This window comes from Natator depressus, chromosome 1, assembly GCF_965152275.1.
Source record: "Natator depressus isolate rNatDep1 chromosome 1, rNatDep2.hap1, whole genome shotgun sequence".
Classification (NCBI taxonomy): domain Eukaryota; kingdom Metazoa; phylum Chordata; order Testudines; family Cheloniidae; genus Natator; species Natator depressus.
The window spans coordinates 135,967,861-135,982,173 of record NC_134234.1 but is presented as its reverse complement, the minus strand read 5'-3'; the positions used below and the strand labels follow the sequence as shown (position 1 = coordinate 135,982,173).

Below are 14,313 nucleotides of genomic sequence, written 5' to 3'. Positions count from 1 at the left end.
TTACTCAAATGATACCTGAAGAGTAAACTAGTAAGCATGAAAGAAGAAAGAGTAGGGTCAGGAAGAAGGGGGGAATTGAGGAGGATGATAGAGAGGTAGCGTTGCAAGCAGAGGAAGCAATGGAAATATAAAAAGTAGAAAACAGGAAAATAGGTGAATAAAGGTATGGATATGTTGGTGGAGATCTGATGTAGCTATCTCTTGTTAAATGGTATTTATGTGTGTTATGATATATTGTAGAACTAACAGAAAAAAATTATTTGTCCAGGCTGTTGTTTCTTGAGAGGTCAATCTTTTCCATACTTAATGTTGAGGAGCTTCCATTTACTTAGAGTCTTTTCCTATCTTATTTTTCCACGCCTCTTATTTATGATGTATTTTGACAGATAGTCTGCAGAAGTACAAAGCCTATAGAAATGGCTGTGAAGGAAAAGATTTCCATGTTTTGCCATGTGGAACCTGAACAGGTTTGTACTTTCAGACTTCATTGGCCATCGTCTTTCTTTTTCTCAAACTATACAATTATGATTTTTCTAGTTTTATACACCTTAAATATCTGAATATATTTCTGTTTTTAATCTCCAAGAAATACTTGTTTCAATAATCCACTGATTTTTAAATTGCAAGCAATTATATGATGAAATATAAAATAATCAATATATAAAATTACTCAAAAGTATTGGTTATTGTTTACATGTTAATTTTGGTATGTCAAATAGCCTTTAATAATTTTGTCACGCTTACTACAAAGGATCCAATTACAGATTGTTTATAAAGGGTTAAGAATTAGATTTTGAATACATGTTTAATCAGTTATAAATTGTTAGAACAATACTTCAGAAGTTTGCTTGAAACCATGGTTTATAATAACCTATAACAGCTTTTACTGATGCATCTATAACCATGTATAGCATCCTATTTATGTCTTTAATGTGCATATAACATTTACATCAGTTATTAATCCTCTGTAAACTTTTTATAACATCACCATTAGCAGTGACTAAATTGTCAATGGCTCTTCAGTACCCCAAAATAAACATGCAAATACTATCCAATATTTCTGGAGTATTAAAGCTTTTACATGTTAACAAGCATAATAGATTCATACGTGGCTCGTGTAGACACTACGGTTCTTCTCTGAGTGTGTCAGTGTGGCTCCCATTGTAGGTGCACATGCACTTGATGCATATGAGACTGGAGTTTGTTTGAATAGCAGTGTTGGTCGGAGCCATGCATGCACCCAGTGCTGCCTCATGCTCCTGAATGAGAGCATAAGGGCCAGAATGGCCACAACTCTCCCTCAGTTCCTTCTTACCACCCATGGCCCAGACTTCTTCTCTAGAGGGGTGGGGGTCAGCCAAGGCTCATTACTAGACACCTTGATTCTTCAATGGCCTTGAGGACCTCTATATGCCTTTCTGCCGATTCTTCTGATTCCCAGGGGAATATCCACGATTAAATGTGACAAGGCTGCGATCATCCCGATAGCCTCTTACTGGATGAGACAGTTCTGGTGTCAGATCTATTGTAGATGTCTGAGGTGGCCTCTTAGCTAGCTCCTAACCTGCCCACACATATCTTAGAGCAAAGGTCAGATACTGCACCCAGACTCACAAGTCATAGCACCTGATAGCTTGGTGGTCGGCTGATTGAGCACTACTTGCAGAGACTGCTCCCTACAGATTCAAGAAATTCTCAGATAGAGCTAGAAACTTTCCACCAGGAAGACCTGTGTCCCAAAATGGAAAAGATTTTCTATGTGGGAAGCCCAAAACAATAGGGACCCATTAGAGCACCTGGCACTGAAGATCCTCAACTACATGTTGCTCCTGAAGCATGCAGGACAAGCATTTTACATTCTCAGGATTCACCTTGCAGCAATATTGGTCTGCCATAATCTAGTACAGTCATACTCTAACTTCTTTCATCTGACGGTATTGAAATTCCTCCAGGGCCTCCTTTATACTTAAACTCTGGTTAGACACCGACGACTATGTGGGACCTCAGCATTATTCGCCTAAAAACTCATGGAGCCTCCTTTTAAACTACTGTGGGATTGCTCATTATACCACCCACCGTCAAGATGGTGTCTCTGGTGGCCATCCCTCAGCACAGAGGATCAGTGAGTTCTAAGCCCTCATAGCTGGGCTGCCTTTCACATCCTTCCATAGCGATAAAGTGGTGTTGAAATCACACCCCAGGTTCATCCCTAAAGGAGTTTTAGAATTTCACCTGAACCAGTCAGTCACCCTACCAGTCTTCTTCTCAAAGCTGCATTTGACTCTGGGATAAAAGAAGCTGTATACTAGGATGTATCCAGAGCTTTGCTCAGTGATCTTAACAGGACCAAGCCTTTCAGGCTGAATCCAAACTTCTTTGTGGATATTTCTGGTCCATCAAAAGGCCAAGCCATCTTGTCACAGAGACTGTAAGTGGATCACAAAGTGCATTTTCCGCCTGCTATCAGATGGTTGATGAGTCTCTCCCTCCGAACTTCAAGACACACTTCACTGGGGCAAAGGCAGCAAGTGTCCAGTGCCTGTTTCAGGAATGTTTCAGTCTTTGAGATCTTGCAGCCTGCAGCAACCCACTGACTTTTGTTTAAATATTATATCCTTGACATGGCAGCCAGATCCCAACTTTTGGAAAGGATTGCTTCACTTGCTGTTTGATTGATGCAGCTGGAACTTCTCACTCCTATCATGCAGAGAGGTTACCGCTTGCCAGTCACCTACAGCAGGATCCACGCTGACACATAGTCACAGGAGAAAGAATGGTTATTTACCTTACAGTAACAAGAACAGGAGTACTTGTGGCACCTTAGAGACTAACAAATTTATTAGAGCATAAGCTTTCGTGAGCTACAGCTCACTTCATCGGATGCATAGAATGAAACATATAGTAAGATATGTGTATGTATAGACATGTGTATGTATATATATATTAGGTGTATATATATACACATACAGATAAGTTGGAAGTTACCGTACAAACTGTGAGAGGCAAATTAGTTAAGATGAGCTATTATCAGCAGGAGAAAAAAAACTTTTGTAGTGATTATCACAAAAGTTTTTTTTCTCCTGCTGATAATAGCTCATCTTAACTAATTTGCCTCTCACAGTTTGTATGGTAACTTCTAACTTATCTGCATGTATATGTGTGTGTGTATGTGTATATATCTATATCTATCTATATCTTACTATATGTTCCATTCTATGCATCCGATGAAGTGAGCTGTAGCTCACGAAAGCTTATGCTCAAATAAATTTGTTAGTCTCTAAGGTGCCACAAGTACTCCTGTTCTTTTTGTGAATACAAACTAACACGGCTGCTACTCTGAAACCTTACAGTAACAGTAGTTCTTTGAGATGTCATCAATGTGGATGCCACGACCTGCCCTCCATCCCTTCTTTTTGGAGTCCCTGGCTAACACGAGCTTTGAATTGTGAGGGAACTGAGGGAGGGTTGCAGTTACCCCAACCTTTGGGTCCTTGTATGGGTGCACTAGAGAGAACAGAGTGCAGGCGCAGCCCTAATAACACAGTTAGTCAAAAAACTCCGCTATTCCATGCATGAGACACATGCCCACCTATAGTGGGATCTACACTGACTACAACATCTTGAAGAACTGCAGTTACTGTGGGGGTAACTAGCCATTCCTTATCAAGCAGATCTCCATACATGACATCAAGAGAGGGCATATAGATTCATACTCAGGACTTTAGATTCCACAATTTCCTGCAGGCTAAATATAGTGAGCTTAATTATTGACAATTTGGTCACACTTTATATTGAGGGTACATTTATAAATATATTTTTGAATTGGAACGTCTACCATTTGACTGCATAATATAGTGTGGTTAAGAAAACCCTCCATTATTGAAAACACCATTAACTCTTTAAGCCCCAGTAGAGAGCTTTTCTTTGCAAATAGGAAGCAGGCTCCATTCATGTTCTTTCTTCAGGCAATAAATATACTGCAATGTATGTTTGTTTGTTTGTTTTATTTGTTAAAAAGGAAAACCAACTTGATCTCTGTGACTTTTTGTGGGGCCTCACATATAAACAGATCTTAGTATTAATATTTTAAAACACACTAGATCTGTTTACATCTGGAACACACACTATGCATCCAGATTCTGCAAACACACATGGGTAGCAACATTGACCTCAATGGCGTTACTCGCATGTATGTTCATAGGACTGAGGCCTTTGTCACAGTGAAGCATTTTCTTCAGCGCCTAGCACAGTCCTGGTCCATGACTAGGTCTCCTAGGTGTTATGGTAATACAAATAATAATAATAATAATACATAGCTTGTCCACTACTCTGGTGGGGTAAAGAAGGGAAACGTTGAGGGAATCCTCATCTTTATACTTTAAATAGCTTTTCTTTACAGATAAGTGATTGAGAGGGACATTAAACATTGATTATGTTGCTTTATCTAATTTTAGTATATGGGCAAAGTATATGTATTGAATTACATTTGTTCTGTAGGTATGAATCTCCTTAGCTTTTATGTTTCGTATGCAAGAATTTAGAAGACCAGTTTTTGTTTATAATCGCAATTTATTTACTAGGTGATATTTATCCATGATGTTTCTTCCACTTACCGAGTGCCAATCCTGTTGGAAGAACAAGGCATTATTAAATATTTTAAACAGAGATTAAACCTACCTATTGATGACCAACCAAGTGATCTTCTTTTCAAATGGAAGAAAATGGCAGGCAGGTATTGTAACTCTTATTACGTTTTCTCAAAGTTTTTAAATCATTATGAATATAAGACTCTGGGTCAGGTCCTGAATTGGCATAAAGTGATATAGTTCCACTGTAGTCAGTGTAGCAGTGCTGACTTATGCCTGCTGAGGCTATGGCCTTCTATGTTTAAAAATTTTTGTTTTTTTAAAATGGGGTATTTTATGATCTTATTTTTAGAAAAGAAACATTTGTTAGAATTAGGGCTGTCAAACAATTAAAAAATTAATCATGATTAATCGCATGATTCAAAAAATTAATTGTGATTAATCGCACTGTTAAACAATAATAGAATACCATTTATTTAAATATTTTGGATGCTTTCTACATTTTCAAATATATTGATTTCAATTACAACACAGAATACAAAGTGTACAGTGCTCACTTTATATTTATTTTTGATTACAAGTATTTGCACTGTAAAACAACAAAAGAAATAGTATTTTTCGATTCACCTAATACAAGTACTGTAGAGCAATCTCTTTATCATGAAAGTTGAACTTACAAATGTAGAATCATGTAAAAAAAACCTGCATTAAAAAATAAAACAATGTTAAACTTTGCATGTCCTGCAAGTCCACTCAGTCCTAGTTCTTGTTCAGCCAATCGCTCAGACAAACAAGTTTGTTTAAATTTGCAGGAGATAATGCTACCTGCTTCTTGTTTACAATGTCACCTGAAAGTGAGAAAAGGCGTTCTCATGGTATTGTTGTAGCCGGCGTTGCAAGATATTTATATGCCAGATGCTAAAGATTCATATGTCCCTTCATGCTTCAACCACCATTCCAGGGGACGTGCATCCATGCTGATGATGGGTTCTGTTCAATAATGATCCAAAGCAGTGCGGACCAACGCATGTTCATTTTCATTATCTGAGTCAGATGCCACCAGCAGAAGGTTGATTTCCGTTTTTGGTGGTTCAGGTTCTGTAGTTTCTGCATTGGAGTGTTGCTCTTTGAAGAGTTCTGACAGCATGCTCCACACCTCATCCCTCTCAAATTTTGGAAGGCACTTCAGATTCTTAAACCTTTGGTTGAGTGCTGTAGCTATCTTTAGAAATCTCACATTGGTGCCTTCTTTGTGTTTTGTCTAATCTGCAGTGAAAGTGTTCTTAAACTGAACAACATTTGCTGGGTCATCATCTGAGACTGCTGTAACATGAAATACATGGCAGAATGCGGATAAAACACAGAGCCAGAGACATACAATTCTCCCCCAAGGAGTTTAGCCACAAATATAATTAACGCCTTATTTTTTTAATGAGCGTCTTCAGCATGGAAGCATGTAGCATGAAGAGGCATACGAATGTTTAGCATATCTGGCACGTAAGTACCTTGCAATGCTGGCTACAAAAGTGCCTTGCAAATGCTTGTTCTCACTTTCTGGTCACATTGTAAATAAGAATAGGGCAGCATTATCTCCCATAAATGTAAACAAACTTGCTTGTCTTAGCGGTTGGCTGAACAGGAAGTAGGACTGAGTGGACTTGTAGGTTTTAAAATTTTATATTGTTTTGTTTTTGAGTGTTTTTGTTTTTATGTAACAAAAAAAAAATCTACATTTTTAAGTTGCACTTTCATGACAAAGAGATTGCACTACTTTGAGGTGAATTGAAAAATACTATTTCTTTTATCATTTTTACAGTGCAATATTTGTAATAAAAAATAATATATGCTTTGATTTCAATTACAACATAGAATACAATACATATTACTCCTGAGGGCATTCTGCACCAAAAAAATTTAAAATTCTGCGCACAATATTGTAAACTTCTGCAAATTTTATTTGTCAAATAAATGCGGAGGCTCCAGCGTGGCATTGGGGAGCACAGGCCACTGGCTGCACAGAAGTGGGAGATCACTATGCAGCTCCCCCCTCCCGGAAAATGAACTCAGTGGTGAGGCTGCACCCAACCTTGACACAGTGCAAGGATCGGGCCTGCCCCAGAGACACCCCAGAGCCCTGCCCCTCTGTGCCAGGTGCACCAGGTGTGGGCAGGCAGGCTCAGCAAGGCAGATCCAAGTGTGGAGGAGCTTAGTGTGGGGAGAATCCAGGTGTGGGTTGACAGATTCTATGTGGGGCAATCTGGGTGCAGGTGGCTCAGTGGGGGATTGAGGTGCGGGGGGATCTGGATGCACAGGGGCTTGTTGGGGGGTTCTGGGTTCAATGGTACTGGGACTCTGCAGGGGGGTCCTGGTGAAGGTGGTTGGGGCTCAGCATGGGGGGTTTGAGTGTGGGTGGGGATAGAGCTCAGTAGGGGGGTCTGGGTGTGGGGGGCTCAGTGGGGTTGGGATCCAGGTGCAGCTGGTTGGGGCTTGGTAGATGGGGATCTGGGTGTGGGTTGCTCGTTGTGGTGGGCCAGGTGCAGGGGGAGTGGGGCTTGTCAGGAGGGTTCTGGGTGCAGAGGGGGTGAGGCTCAGCAGGAGCGTCTGGGTATGGGGATGTCTGGATGCACGGGGGTTGTATGGATTGGGGAGAAGCTCCCTGTACAATGATCCCTTCCCCTGCAGCTGAGGACTGATGGGAGCAGGAAGTACGGGTGTGTGTGTGGGGGCGAGTTTGCAGAGCTTCCTATAGCTGAAGGAGAAATCTAGGAGTGGGTCTGACCCAGCCCCGAATGCCATGCAGGGAAAGAGGAAGTCCCATCCTCCCCAGCCCAGCCAGGACTAGTAGCTGAGCCCGACGCAGGGTAGGAGCCACCAGCCACATCTTCCCCAGTCCCGCCCCCACCCCACAGTGATTTACCTCTCTGCCAGCTGCTTTGGTCACTCAAAACATACTGCTGGGAAGGGTCGCATGACGGCTTTTGTAGTTTCCCTTTGCTTCCCCATCAGAAAGTCATTTTTCTGCAGGGAAACAAAGAAATCTGCTGGGGACATAAATTCTGCGCAAGTGCAGTGGTGCATAATTCCCCCAGGAGTAAGATATGAAAATGTAGAAAAACATTCAAAATATATAATAAATTTCAATTGTTATTGTATTGTTTCACAGTGTGATAAAAACTGCAATTAACCACAACAATTAATTTTTTTGAGTTAATCACATGCATTAACTGCGATTAATCAACAGCCTTAGTTAGAATGCATAATATGAGCATAATAATTAGAAACCTTGCTTTTGTCAGATATGAAAGGTTGCTGAAGATATGCTCCATAGCTCTGGTTGGCAAGTATACGAAACTAAGTGACTGCTACGCATCTGTTTTCAAGGCCTTGGAACATTCAGCTTTGGCAATTAATCACAAACTGAATTTAATGGTGAGGATCAATCTCTTTCAGTTTCAGGAATGCTTTAACATGTAATGGTTAGCTTCCATCACTTAGGCAAATGTAATATTAAAGTGTATCTTAATTAGGACTTACATATACAGGTGTACACACAATGACTGGATATGGTTTTTTAAGGAGTATGAGAGATTTCGTTTTTATTTTATTTTACACTAAATGTATCTGAAAGGGGCACTGCAATAATGGCCCCTACGTGGATTTGCTTTACAAACAAAGGACATTAATCTGCAACTGCTTTCTACCAAAGGAAGTACTTGTTGATTTTAATAAGACTACATGCAGCATCAAGCATTACCCTTTGCAGTAAGCATTTGCAGAACGGAGCTTAAAAGTGGAAAAACATTATACTCTGAAAAAAAATAAAAATGACCTTGGCAAATTGGAGAATTAGCCTGAAACCAACAAAATGAAATTCAATAAAGACAAATGCAAAGTACTACATTTTAGAAAGGAAAAATCAAATGCACAAATAAAAAATGGGGATAACTACTGCTGAAAAGGATCTGGGGCTTATAGTGGATCGCAAATTGAACATGAGCCAACAATGTTATGTAACTGCAAAAAAGGCTAATACTGACAGGAATTTCATATATAAGGCACGGATGGTAATTGTCCTGCTCTACTACTCCTCAGCTGGAGTAGACATCCATTTCTGGGCATCACACTTTAAGAAGGATGTAGACATATTGGAAAGAGTCTAGAGGAGATCAACAAACAGGTAAGGTTTTGGAAAACCTGACCTATGAGGAAAGGTTAAAAAACTCCGCACATGTAGTCTTGAGAAAAGAAGACTGATGTGGGACCTTATAACAGGCTTCAAATATGTTAAGAGTTGTTTTAAAGAGGGAGAGGATTGGTTGTTCTTTGAGTGTTTGCTCATGTCCATTCCATGTTAGGTGTGTGTGCCCCATGTGCACTGTTGCTGGAGATATTTCCCTCATTGGCTGGCTCTAGCACCCCCTGGAACCGTGCACTTATGTGCTCGTATAAGGAGTGCCCCACACCCTCTCGGTTCCTTCTTACCATCTGTGATGGTTGCTGGAACAACTCCTCTTGCTTCGGAAAGATGGTCTTCTCCATGGTTCTTACTCTGTTTTATAGTTTGTTAGTCTTAAGTATAGTTATAGTGCATATATTGTAAATAGTGTTAGGTAGATAGAACCCCCTCTCCTTATTGTCGAGGGGCTCTCTTCACCCACGGGGCTGGGTGTGCTGTGGTCTCAGGGCTTCAAACCTTGTGCCTCCTGTGGCAAGCCTATGCCCATGAGTGACCCGCACTTCAGTTGTCTGAAGTGTTTGGGAGAATCTCACGTGAGAGACCAGTGTCAAATTTGTCAGGACTTTAAATCCCAGTGTGGGTGGCTGGACTAGATGACCTTTGAGGTCCCTCCCAGCCCCTCTCACCAAGTTCCATAGATTCTAAGCCCAGAAGGGGCCACTGTGGTGATCTAGTTTGTCCTCCTCTATAAAACAGGCCCTAGGACTTCCCTGAATTAGTTCCTGTTTAAATGAGAGCATCTCTTAGAAAAACATCCAATCTTGATTTAAAAATTGCCTGTGATGGAGAATACATCACAACCCTTGGCAAATTATTTCAATGGTTAATTACCCTCCTATTAAAAATTTGCACCTTATTTCCTGTCTGAATTTGTCTAGCTTCAGATTCCAGCCATTGGATTTTATTATAATCTTGTCCATGGTATGCCCACAACTTGAATACTGCGTGCAGATGTGGTCATTCCATCTTGAAAGAGATATATTGGAATTGGAAAACGTACAGAAAAGGGCAACAAAAATGGTTAGGGGTATGGAACAGCTTCTATATGAGGAGAGACTGGGATTTTTCAGCTTGGAAAAGAGGCAACTCCGTGGTATGATAGAGGTCTATAAAATCATGATTGGTGTGGAGAAAGTAAATAAGGAAGTGTTATTTACTCCTTCTCATAACACAAGAACTAGGGGTCACCAAAAGAAATTAATCGGCAGCAGGTTTAAACAAACAAAAGGAAGTATTTCTTCACACAGCACACAGTCAACCTGTGGAACTCTTTGTCAGAGGATGTTGTGAAGGCTAAAAGTATAACAGGGTTCAAAAAAGAACTGAATAAATTCATGGAGGATAGGTCCATCAATGGCTATTATCCAGGATGGGCAGGGATGGTGTCCCTAGCCTCTGTTTGCCAGAAACTGGGAATGGGCGACAGGGGATGGGTCACTTGATAATTATCTGGTTCATTCCCTCTGGGTCACCTGGCATTGGCCATTGTCAGAAGACAGGTTATTGGGCTAGGTGGACCTTTGGTCTGACCCAGTATGGCTGTTCTTATGTTCTTAATCTTCTCCTTGTTAAGGTAAATAAATTGAGCTCCTTAAGTCTATCACTATAAGGCACATCTCCTCCTTCCCAGAACATCGTTCGCCTTTCTCCTCACAACAGGCAGGACACCACTCTTAAATACTGATAATAATAATGCCCAGTTCTTTTCATCAGTAGATCTCAAAGTGCTTGACAAAGAATGTGAGTATCATCATCCCCATTTTACAGACAGGGAAACTGAGGCACAGAGAGGTGAAATCACCCTAGGTCACCCAGCAGACTAATAGTAGACTCAGGAATGGAACCTATGTCTTCTGAGCTCTAGTCCAGTGCTCTGTCCACTAGGCTATGCTGATGAATTCAACTTCCTGGCACCTATTTGAGTACAATAAAAGTAGGGATTATGATGTAGTCTCTTCAAAGAAAGAGAAATAAGAGAACTTTTTTTTTTCTAAATTATGCCCAGCCAGGCAAAATACAGGCCATATACCACCTGTTAGAACTAGGAACAGAACCGTGAACTCCTGACTTTAACTGCTCTAGCTCCCACACAGTGTTTTTGTAGGATACCAGGCATAATCAAACCAGCTGTTTTAGTACAAGAAGCCAGTAACTACTCTTGGTCAAAATTATAAGTGGGGCACTGTAATTTGCCTTAGATCTACATCTGTTTGTTATTTGCCCATCAGTGCTGTTCCTTGGCTGCCAGTCTAAGTCTTGCTGTGGTTTTGGAACCCCTGCTTGAAATACGAATATGTTAATTATACAGTCGGGGGCATCAGAACAATTGCACCATATAGACCCTTCATCTGGGAAGAGATGTAAATTGACAAGGAATGGTATATGGCATTAGGATTGAGGTACATTCATTGATATGCTCTGCCTTTATTTTCTCATTTTATTGAGTGGAGCACTACCACCCCAATAGTGGAGGCTCCCATGACTTGGTCTTATCGGACAGCAGTTGCCTTAAGACACCTCCCCGCTACCCCGCTCTTCAAATTAGTTTGGGAGAGGCTGAGCAAGCAGCCTTAGTGAGAGAGAACATTCTGATAGACACCATAGAGATAAGAAATTCCATCTCTGAAACAGACTGCTCTACTTTGGTTCCAAAGTTTTGCTGGAACAATGCAAGATTCATTTATCATTATTTAAGTGTTGTCATCATCATGCCAGATACAGCTTTGCTGCCCAAGTTGTTTTTCTTCCTGGAAAGTTCTTCAGACTCTTTGTGTGCACTTGCTGTTCAGTTGCTGTGGGCACTGTCCCTTCTGCCAAAAGACCCTGAAAATGGTGGGGCAAATAATGTTAGAGCCCATTACGAACTGTGAAAGCACTGTCTTCTCAATGATAGGTAAAAGCTGAGACTCGAGTGAGTCTGTATAAATACATTCTCTCCCAGTTGAGACACTGAGATTTGAATCCTATTTCATTTGCATTGAGAGAAATTCCTCCCCCCCTCATGTAAAGAGCCAGTGCAAGGCCTACACACCATTTAAGTCCCACTTAATTCCTATTTTGATGGTTTAATTGGTGCTCTAAGTCTTGTACTGGCTTCCTGCATAGGGGTGAATGGTATTATCTATTATTTAAACAAGCCCTGTTCACCTTGAACAAAGATGACTAAGACCCCAATCCTTCCAAACATGTTTAACTTTACATGCACAAGGAGGCTTACAGGGATTCAGTGGTGCTACTTGCATGTATAAAGTTAAGCATGCACGTAGGTAGGCCAAAGCATGCACCTAGGTTGCACAAGGTAGGCCAAAATCAGTGACAAAGCTTCCCCAGAGCCAGTTCCACTTTCAGAGCTCTTGTGAAACACCTGAGTTCCAGCCTTTTTGCCAGCAGCTCCTCTGTCTAATCCTGTGTTCTGAAGCAGTTCTTTAATGTAACATAGTGATACCGAATTCATAACACATCATTTGCATATTTGAGTGATGAAACCTGTAATGTTTAAATAGTTATAAATGTGCTGACTAGGTGTGTTTAACAGTGAAAGCAGAACTAATTTTAAATGTACCATTAGCTAGCTTCTCTTTTCAATCACGTAAAACAATAAAGCATGCTATTTGTACATAATAAAAATATGCAGTTATATTCGCTATTGTATCTTTTGGGAAAGAAGAAAATGTTGGATAGAAGGTAATTCTCACACCTTAAAACTACCAATCAAACAAACCTCAAACAATCTTGTCATTCACCGGTGGTATGTTTTTCATAGATAAAGGGAAAACGCGTAATTTCAGAGTGGATGATTTTTATTTTAGATTAAAGAAAATGCCAAAGAACAAACAAACAGTATGGACCAGATCGTCAGATGGTGTAAATTGGTGTATTATTTATTATTATTTGTATAAATAATTGAAATTGGGACCCCATGGTGCTGGGCACTATATATACATACAGAATGTACAATCTTTGCCCTGAAGAATTTAAAATAGAATTTTTTATAGAGCGGGAATTGAGACACAGTTTAGGTGACTTGCCCAAGGTCACAGAAGAAGTCTGTGGCAGAGCCAGGAACTGAACCAAGATCTTTTGAGTCCCAGTCCAATGCCATGACTGCCCCGCTATCCTTCTTTTCTCTTTCGACTTTGGTGGAGCCACATTCATTTACATCAGCTGAGGATCTGATCCAGAATCTCTGAGAGAGAACACTGTGTGACTCAATCTGGAATAGTTGCCATCTTGAACTAATTCAGAGGGAGGAAAGTATATAGAAGAAAGACTTACAGTTAGAAAACTACACACACCATAACAATAGACGCAACCCTACAAAGAATTCCTTATGGGCTGACCTCTGCACCTAAACAGAGGTCCAGGGGTTCTGGAACAATTTTTATAGTGGGGGTGCTGATGATGGAAACCATGTATTTGGTGTTTGTTGTTACTAATTCAAGCCAGGGGGTGTGGTAGCACCCCTAGTTCCACCACCACTGCAGAGGTCCTTGCAGGATTGGATCTTTAGCTAGTATTTTTTATGTGCAGATTTATTGTGGGAATCATTGAAAAGTCCTGTAGGCTTTTTTTATGTTATAAATGTTTGTTTTACAGTATAACATTATAATGCTTTTTTGGTGGAATGAAATACTGTTTTGTCCTATATTTTTCTTTCTTAGTATATAGATTCAATAGAGCTTGAGCATTCTACAGAAGTTGAGAACCCAGTGAAATACCACCAGGCGTGGCAAAAATTATGCAAAGCAGAGTAAGTGCCGTCAAGTATTCTATATACAAAGTAGAAGAGTTTAATGATTTGTTGTTTTGTTTAATGTACATTTTTTCCTAACTGATTTTTCCAGTGTCTCGTATAATTTCAATATCCAATACCATCTTATCTTTCTTCTCCTTAACTCAGTACTTTGCAATGTAAAAGTTATCATGGAAAAGATTTTTGATTTTATGTAAAAATATCACACTAATTCTAACGTGCATCTCAAATGGCAAATCATATATTACTCAAAAGATTTTGAACCATTCACTATACGAAGTAGACTTGTTTAGGAATTTGGTTTGGTTGCTGACAGGAAGAAATAGCTTCATGATAATTTGTGACAAGAATGAGTTATACCGAAGGAAATAACACGTTAAAAAATATTGGGCCAGAATTCAGCCCCTGTTCTGGCCTCTTTGGGTGGGATTTTAAATGTGCCTGAGTGCTTAGGTACATTTGAAGAGTTGGGCATTTTCAAAAATTCTACCCTTTCTGATGTGACTAAAGGATCAGTAGTTTATTTTTGTCATCAAACATCATAGTAAAAAGTGAATAAGTCAATGTTGTGCCTGGGCTACTAAATGTTCATGACATTTTTGTAAGGCTGTTTTTATAAGTATCAATCTACTTGGCAAAATTATTAAACTGTGAGTGGCCCCACTGAAATCAATAGAAGTTTTGCGATGGATGGCACTGGGACCAGCAGTTCACCCTGTATAATTAAAGGGAACATT

General features: G+C 40.1%; 1 protein-coding gene across 2 annotated transcripts in view; it reads left to right on the top strand.

The window, feature by feature from the left end:
• CTPS2 (CTP synthase 2) overlaps positions 1–14,313 on the top strand; it is a 143,906-nt gene that overhangs the window by 31,933 nt on the left and 97,660 nt on the right. For both annotated transcript variants that reach the window (XM_074967396.1, XM_074967388.1), the window contains 4 exons: positions 387–467; positions 4,581–4,732; positions 7,883–8,015; positions 13,485–13,573. In XM_074967396.1, coding sequence (XP_074823497.1) covers positions 387–467; positions 4,581–4,732; positions 7,883–8,015; positions 13,485–13,573 — 455 coding nt within the window. The remainder of the gene's footprint in view (positions 1–386; positions 468–4,580; positions 4,733–7,882; positions 8,016–13,484; positions 13,574–14,313) is intronic.